The sequence below is a fragment of the Siniperca chuatsi genome, linkage group LG9 (genome assembly GCF_020085105.1).
Source record: "Siniperca chuatsi isolate FFG_IHB_CAS linkage group LG9, ASM2008510v1, whole genome shotgun sequence".
In the NCBI taxonomy this organism is placed as follows: domain Eukaryota; kingdom Metazoa; phylum Chordata; class Actinopteri; order Centrarchiformes; family Sinipercidae; genus Siniperca; species Siniperca chuatsi.
The window spans coordinates 9,389,284-9,398,153 of record NC_058050.1 but is presented as its reverse complement, the minus strand read 5'-3'; the positions used below and the strand labels follow the sequence as shown (position 1 = coordinate 9,398,153).

The 8,870-nt window shown below is 38.2% G+C and overlaps 1 protein-coding gene and 1 long non-coding RNA gene across 2 annotated transcripts in view; one reads left to right on the top strand and one right to left on the bottom strand.

Annotated features, from left to right (window-relative positions):
- The window catches only part of LOC122881830 (glutamate receptor ionotropic, kainate 3), a 95,133-nt gene extending 89,680 nt beyond the window's left edge, over window positions 1–5,453 (top strand). The window contains exons 14-16 of the mRNA XM_044208469.1: window positions 561–786; window positions 1,016–1,266; window positions 1,991–5,453. Coding sequence (XP_044064404.1) covers window positions 561–786; window positions 1,016–1,266; window positions 1,991–2,356 — 843 coding nt within the window. The 3' untranslated portion in view covers window positions 2,357–5,453. The remainder of the gene's footprint in view (window positions 1–560; window positions 787–1,015; window positions 1,267–1,990) is intronic.
- The window catches only part of LOC122881834, a 56,857-nt gene continuing 53,075 nt past the window's right edge, over window positions 5,089–8,870 (bottom strand). Inside the window, exon 2 of the long non-coding RNA XR_006379248.1 lies at window positions 5,089–8,744. This is a non-coding gene — a long non-coding RNA (uncharacterized LOC122881834). The remainder of the gene's footprint in view (window positions 8,745–8,870) is intronic.

The window sequence follows — 8,870 nt, the reverse complement described above, 5'->3', positions numbered from 1 at the left end:
TTGTGTTTTTATTACCTTAGAATAAGCCATTTATATCTACAGAAGGAACAGGTCCCCTTCCACGGAGTCCGCCATGTTTCTACAGTATGGACAAACCAAACACTGGGTCTAGATAGGGCCTTTCGCGTATGTCGCGAGCCACCATAGTTTCTCTTACACGCTTGGGAGGGGTGGGTGAGAAGAGCGGTATTCAGTTTGTTGCAATCTGCAATTTCACAGCTAGATGCCCAAAATCCTACACACTGGACCTTTAAATGCTTTAAATTAACAAATACTGTATGTGTCATCTTTGACATTTTCTATCCTAGCATTTAAAAAATACCCATAGGTATTCTGCCATACATCAGGGCTACAGAGGGACTAGTAAGATTTCTTGGTTAGCAGTAAATTCAGCTTCAACACCTTGGGCTATAATGTTTGAAATAAATTTTGTTCAAGCTCAACCTTTTTTTAGTGGTAAAAGCATTGTATATATTTCAATTACTTTTTCCAGCCAGGAAGATTGTTCAAATGAGGTTCAAAGGCACATTTTTTAAACCGGCTCTTTCCCTCCCTTACAGAAATCTAAGGTTTCTACTTTTGAGAAAATGTGGGCCTTTATGAGCAGCAAGCCAAGCACATCATTGGTGAAGTCTATTGAGGATGGGATTCAGAGGGTGCTGAAGTCTGACTATGCCCTCATTATGGAGTCCACAACTATCGATTACATCACTAGGAGTAACTGTAACCTGACACAGGTGGGAGGGATCATCGACAGCAAAGGCTATGGCATCGGCACTCCCCTTGGTAAGACCTGCAAATGACCAGAGAATATATTTGAGGCTACTAAATAATAAAGAAATCAAGTCTTTTTAAAAATGAGGGTGAGGGGTTGCTTTTTAGACAATGCAGCAGCATAAGATGTGTTTTTTAGCTACTTGTCAGACAGTATGCCACAACATGTTTATGAACCTTATTATCACAGAATCCAGCTGGCGTTTCTTCCAAAGTAAAACAGGCCTTATATTGCTTCCAGGCTCCCCGTACAGGGACAAAATCACCATAGCAATTCTAAGCATCTTGGAGGATGGGCGCCTACACATGCTGAAGGAGAAGTGGTGGAGTGGGAGCAGCTGCTTGGATGAAGAGCGTCGCGAGACAGGCCCCATGGGTATCCAGAACCTGGGTGGTATATTCATTGTGCTGGCATCTGGCCTAGTGCTGTCAGTTTTTGTGGCAATTGCTGAATTCATCTACAAGCTAAGGAAGACTGCAGAACGTGAGCAGGTATATGTCCCCATCACATTTTCTTAATTTGATTTTTATTCTGTGGTTTGGATGGATGGAAAATTAATCTTACATTTATTTAATTACACTCCACTAGGATTTCACTTTATTTCACCCCCGATTTTAGCAAAGAAGTTGCTAACCATGCCTATTTTGTTATGATACTCATTCCACATAGCCTCTAAACCAAAGATGTGCTCTATTCATGGCTTTTAGTTCAAACATGTTAAAAAAGGATTTGCATGCCTTTGGCTAATCCCTAGGAGTACTTGGCCATAACACCACAACATTTACTTATTTTAACAGGCATAATTGCAAATTGGAGCATAGATAATTAATCCATTATTAGTCATTGGAGATGTCAGAACAGCATGAACCCTTTACTGTTGTAAATCACTAATTTGAGTCATGCTAAGTGAGTAGTTGCATGCATGCTCATGCACCATACTTGTTCACTGTTTCTGACACAGCAGCAATAATGATCCATGTGCAGGCTACATGTGGTGGTGCGATTTGACATTGCTGACTGCCATGGACACACATGCACACATACACACACCAGCAGTAACACAGCATGAATGTTATGTTCTAATGCATTTTGTGCTCTGTAGACTGTCGACACTCTCTGCTGTCAGAACAATTTAAAGCTAAGGCATTTACCCCCCGTCCCTTTCCCCTCTTCTCCTTCTTGCTCCCCTCCCCGCATCCCCATTTTTGCCCAGAGGTCTTTGTGCAGTGCCATGGTGGACGAGATCAGACTGTCGTTCACCTGCGAGAGGCGGGTGAAACACAAGCCTCAGCCTCCAGTCATGGTGAAGACGGATGCAGTGATCAACATGCACGCCTACAACGACCGACGACTCCCAGGAAAGGACAACATGAGCTGCAGCACTGGGATGACTCCTGTGTTCCCCTGACAATGTGTTCCCCCCAGGGCAAGAACCTCCTGAGCAACGTGTCAGGGGTGGTGCCAGAGACTAGAGACAATGGCATAGACGGGATCACCAGATTCACCATTAACCACAGTGACATGGGGACACTAACAAAACATGGGCAACTCAAAATGGCAGCATCAGCCACACAGGTATGACAACATTCACCACTGTATTCCAAACCACAAGAGGTAAAAGAAATAGTTAAGGGAGGTTCTGGGAAAACAGTATACCCAAATAATCAGTTTCAAGTCTGATGTTTACGTGCGCAACACAAAAACACAAGAAAATACACGTCATTTGAGGAATCCTCAATCAGTGAAAAGACAGAATTTTATTCGAAAATATGGACTGAAGCAAGAAGAAAGGCTTGGTTAAGAATGGCAATAAATGAGAGCTATACATGGAGGACAAGGAAGAGCAGTTTTCATTGGAGATCGGTTTTGCCAGTGCCACACATTAAAATTATATCAAGTTCTTACCTTTATCCTGTTGATTTATACAAACTCTTGAATGGCCTTTGACAGTGGAAAATAATGTTACCTCAAACATGTGGAGATCTTTTGAAAGCATGGTTCACAGCGACACATATGATAACCTGTAGGAATACTCATTCAGTATCTGCAGTATTGTTATTGGTGGAAACCCACAGTGAGATACAACTGTTCAACAGTAAATATATGTTTGTTGAAGTTGTCATGTGAAATTAACTATATTATTACACAGAAACTATTAATCATTGAAGCAAAGCAAAGCTGGAGTGGGGAGACGTCTTTGTTAAAAGAATCCACTATGGACCATTGGATCATGTTGTTATTGGATTAGATTTATTTGAGAAGAAGTACATTTTATGTAAAAAATAATTTTGTACATGAATTTTAATCAGTTAAATTGCCAAAGATCTGACAATTCAACAGAACTATTTACAGTACAGTATGGGTCAGTTTCTCCTCACTTAGCTTTTTAGAGAGCAATTATTTTGTGTTCAATGCAAAGTAAATTGGAGTGGTTTAAATGGGACTATTAAGGGATCTTGCTATAACAGTTTTTCCAACAATGCAGGGTAATATATATCCAAAGTTAATTGTATTTGGCTCAGTCATGGCATTGTATTGGCTGGTTCTGCAAACCCCCTCACCTCAACATATTGTTATCAGCACTAATGTAAAACAATCATCGCATAAGAAGCATCCGAAAAAACTGATGAATTTCCTGATAAAATATCTCTCTTAAAACACAACCTTGGTCCTGTGTACATTCCAAAAGGATAATCATGGAAATATTGAGCAACTGTATGAACCAATTCCACCTTTGATGAAATGGTAGCATGTCTGTACTTTACAAAAACATACATGTACAGACAGGGTTGGAAGGCACTGGACCAGATATTTCTGTCTATATCTTGGTTTAATAAAGAATTGTAAGTCACACAGACAGAAGGTAACAGACTCTAACCTAAAAAACTAAAGTGCATTTTTCCAGTGAATTTAAGTGTGACGTATCCATCGAACTACGTGCTTGACTTTGTCCATGTGTGGCTACAGCAGCACTGAATGTCCCAAGAACTTCTAAACACATATTTGAACAGTTATTTAATTTTTCAGGTGTGATTTCGAGGCTTTTTGGCAGGAAACTGATTGTTTTGTATTATGAGCATTATGAAAACTGGGCAAGGGTTTGGTTTTAAATGTGAAAAGATTTTGAAGGTTATCTCAGACTTGAAAGTCACAAGCCTTTTCTGTTTAATTACCTGATGTGGACATAGTAAATCCATACTTGTAGTGTGTGAACATGCTGAAAGATAATGTGGTCAATAGACAGAAGACAGACGATGATTTTGTGTGTTCATGTTGACTTTAATGCCTATTGAGTAAGTGTACATCTTCAGCACATGTCATGCCGTAGGAAGAGTCGAGAAGTCTGTGAGCTGCTGTGAGCTCACCTGGGAGCTGAACGAACAGCAAACCTCTGTGAGGTTTATGTTGTCGATACGTCAAGACAAAAAAAATCGTAACTATCTATGATTCAAGGAAACTCCAATCTGTAAAACTTAGCATTGGTTTAGTAGAGATTCACTGTATAATTGTTTATCGATTCCCTTCTGCAAAGTAGAGTATGTAGATAAGATCAGCAGGAGAAAATGTATTTTGCTAAATTTATACTGTTATAAATGAATTCTGTTCACAGTCAAATATGTTAGAGATGCTATTTATTTCATTAAAGAGGTCACTTTAACCTACTTCCTCACTTTACCCCAGTTCCACAGCCCCAAACCGTGTTTATTTATTTAATGGAAATGCATTATATTATGGTATATTGGATTACTATCATCCAGATGGGAAGATGTATGCAAATCTTCTTTTATGATGGCTAATATATTTCTACAAGGTGAACATGAAATGGAAATGTTGAGCTTCTCCAAGAATTAAGGGGACACTCCCTTAGAGTAGGGAAAGTAGGGTTTATCTTATGTAACTGGACCTTTACTACTCTTGAAATCCCAATTAGGACCTGGTCTAAAGTATGGCCGTGCTGATACATGGTTATACTATATTACTGTTACCCTTATGTGTACTGTAGCTTTCCATGCAGGTGATTCAAAGACTCAAGTTTGCTTGTATTTCACCTCTGTAATATGTACAATTAATTGAAAATTTCACCATAATCAAAATTTGTTGGAATTACAACAGGGTTTCTGATTTGGCTGATTCAGTCAGTCTGGTTACTGAAAATATACAGCTTTTTTATAAATTAATGTGAATAATAATGTCATTTTACACAAAATTGTGTGAAATGTGAGAGAAAAGTAATGCAAAATGTAAGCTACATAACTTGTGTTCCATTAGAAGTGTGTGATATGAGTTTTGATTTTCCAGCAGTCACAATGGTATGCCTTTTTATGTATACCTTTATTTTGAGTTGCATAGCTTCTATCACTTGGCAGAAAACCTCTCAACAATACGAAAAATATGTTGGTGCCAACCAGGGTTTTCTTTGTGGACATGCAGAATTTCTATGAATATAGTTTTTGTAAGATTTTGTAAAAAAAAAAGGAAAAAAAGAGATTTTGTTTTCCTAGTAACTATGTGTTAAGAGAACATTAAAATAACCGACATCTGAGTAAAACATGGGGAAATTCAACAAAATATTATAGAAAAGCTATTGAATTATTTTCTTTTTAACACATTGTGAATAATTCAATTGTACAGTTTGCTGTATGGGTTATATGAAGTTTTAAATAAAAAATACAAACTATTTATATCTCCTGTTGAGCTACTGATTGATTGGTCCATTACAATGGTAAAAACATGTTGCAAAACATGGATTTAGCATAGTAAAGTGAAATATGTGTCCCTTTTATGGGGACAGTGTCAATTTAGTATCAACTTATCCAATGTTACAGTTAAATTTAACTTAACTATTTTTGGGTTCTCCTTTTAGTCTTACAATTAAGAGAGTATTAGCAATGGTTATGGTTACTTGGTACTAAGCTGCTGCTAACACCTGCTTGTAATAGTAAGTTGAAGTTTAGTATTACCATTTAGAAAGTTTACACTAAGTAAAATATTGACACTGACTCAATTTTAAAACCCAGTATTAACCTAGTATTTTTTATCCAGATTTTTCCAAATTACCAGCAACGTGATTAGATTAGATTATTTTAGATTAGATTAGATTGATTATATTGAATTAGATTCGATTTTTAATGACTCCAGTGGCGATCACAGCACTATGTATGACAAAAAATTTGAGTAACGAACATCAAAAGTACAGAGAATAATCAAAGCAGGCAAATGTTTTGAAAAATAATTTAAACAAATAGAAACAAGGATACGCCATAATCATTAACAGATTTTCCAAGTGTACTTTGCTGGCTAATTTACCAGATGTCAGATGGGAGAACTAATGCATTGTACAGATGTTTGAGTGCAAATATGTATATATCACTCAATGAAATTTATTAATTTGCATTAACCATTTTGAAATTTTATTTCCTGGGAAGAAAACAAAGAATCTCGCACACTGTCCATCACTTGTACTCACTTTATTTACTTTGTTTTAGATAAAGTGAGTGATGGAAAGTGTTTTTGATCCTCTGCACCTGTCACTAAGACTTTATGGTGTGGAAGAAGTTTTTTGAAATTGCGACCTGACATTATTTCCCCGAAAAAGGATGCAGGGAGTTTTGCCCTGTCTTTTAAGAAATCTCACAATTTACTGATTTGGCTGACGTTTAGTGAAGACTGATCATTCTGGGCCAAATAGCCTGCTGATCCAAGTATTGAAAGTCCACCATTTAAGGATTTTCACTTTTGGGATTAGGTACTTCCAGGCAGCATTATGTGACTGAAAGTCAAACTTAAAGGGACACATAAACATATTAACATAACATAAAGCAATGGCCTTAACCAAATGGCTTTTATAAGAAGCATGATTAATATCCACAGTGTATTTTGCAACAGTTATTCAGGTCAAACATAGCAAAACAGATAATGCTATAGTGCTCACAGATATGAGAAGATAGATGCGAAAACAGCTGCCTAGATAGTTAGCAAGATACAGGTCAATAACTGGCTAAAGCATGTGGCAGCTCTGTGTGCCAAAAACAGGAAATGGAGGAACCTTTGAAGACTGAACATCTGAAAATCTTTCAAAATTGTCTCAAGGTAGTAGGAATTATTCAGTACCATTAAATCTTTCCCAAGGAATCGGCTCATTTTTTCTTATCTATTGTCTCATACCTGATAAGAAAAAAGCAAAAGTACACTTTGTTAGGCCAGGAGTTTTATATTGTTCTTTTCGTTGGAAACCACAAATTCAAAACAGTATGTGTAAAGCTTGCATGCAACAGCTGCTGCATGGTAAGGCTGCTCAGGTCTATCATGTAAAACACAGACTATTGCAAAACTAGAGACAGAGAAAAGAATAAACACTTCAAAAGGTGTCCATGCATGAATGAATGTGTCGTGATGTGAGGTAGCCAATCGACTGTCATAGGCAGAGATTGACCTTGCTGGGGTTGGCATGGCAGACGTGCGTGTTAAAAAAGCAGGGGAAACCCCAGGCCATGGTGTTGAGGAGCAGCGGGCGCATAATGAGCAATGGACAGGGGGCTTTGCGCCTAATGGGAAGATTTATTATCTCTCACTATCAATTAATCCCTTCGGACAGACGGGGTCAGCAGGAGCACATCAGGAGTATGTAAAACAGAGAGAAGAAGACCGAGGGAGTATGGGAGCCTGCCAGATAAAGAGAAAGAGATGTGAAAGGACATGAAAGGTGGAGGGAGCAGGAACAGTGGGGCAAAATGAAAAAAGATGGGGTGAGAATAGGAAAAAGCCAAGGAGAATGAGAAAATGATTTGAAGATAACACAAACAAAGATTTGAGAGAGTGAAGGGAGAAGCACAACGGGTTAATGACAAAGTGAAGAAAGCAGTATAGTTGGTAATATAAGATGATTGAGGGAAGCCAGTGCAGGATTAAGATGAGATAGTACTAAAAGGGGAAGAAAATGAGTGAAACAACAGTAGATAAAGAGAACCCAAGACATCTATGGGACTCAGGGAACATAAAACAGAATTTGGAAGACTGAAACAATGATACAAGCTACTTTGTGCACATGCTTTTAAAGATTATCTATATGTTCAGCTTGAAAACAAAGCTGGACTGGTGGTGCAACAATGTAGATAACAATCTCTGGAAGTAGGTCAACAAATATAGACTATTTTAAGAAATGAGCCTTTTTGAAAATAAACTACACATTATTCCGTTCAGAAAGGCAGTTGTATGTGGTGCTCAAATATGTTAGAGTGGCTTTTAAGAAAAGGGACATTTTTCTTTTTCTTATGATGGAAAGTCTATGTTTGATTTAATGTTAATGGGCTACAGCCTAATGTAGAATCATAAACTATTTATCTAGAGTGGTTTTACATAGTGTTCCTCATGTTGTGAATAGCAGAAGCAATGAATGACATTAGGACTTTGCAGTACCTTTACAGTCCTCAATCTCATGTACTCAGATTTATTCTCACATATTTTACTGTACTGTACCATGTATTATAAGTGAAGTGCTGCATGGAGAAAGTACAACCTAAAGCTGACCTCCAGCATCTTTGCCATTATGGAGACTGCCTCGGTCTGTTGCTCATGCATGCTTGTGGCGGTTTTCTCACTCTGATGGCACATGTCTAGACCAGAGCGCTTTTCGATGACCTTGACAGGGACGTCAGTGGGTGATGTTCCGCTTGACACTCCAGGGCGGTGTGCTGGAACCCGTTGGCTGTGCATCATCACCCATTTAGGGGTGAATGAATGCCCGGCCCATGCCATGCCCATCTCTGTGGACCCGCTGGGTGAGAGACCCATCTTAGCTGAAGCTGCACCAGAGGATTGGCTTGATAGGAGAAATAGTGTGCGCTGAACCTTATTATAGGCAATGTCATCATCCCAGAAAACTGAATTCCCTCCAGGAAGCGTAGGATATGTAGCTGTAAAAGATGCAGCTGAATAAAAATTGTTCTGGAAGAATGAAGGTAGATATCACCTTCGAACAAAAGAAAAGAGGGTATTACAAACCAGGGCATGGGAAGTTAACTTCAAAGTTATAATTTTCATGAAATCAGTTTTTGATACTACATTTGGTCGGCATTTTTTTTATCAATAGCCATTC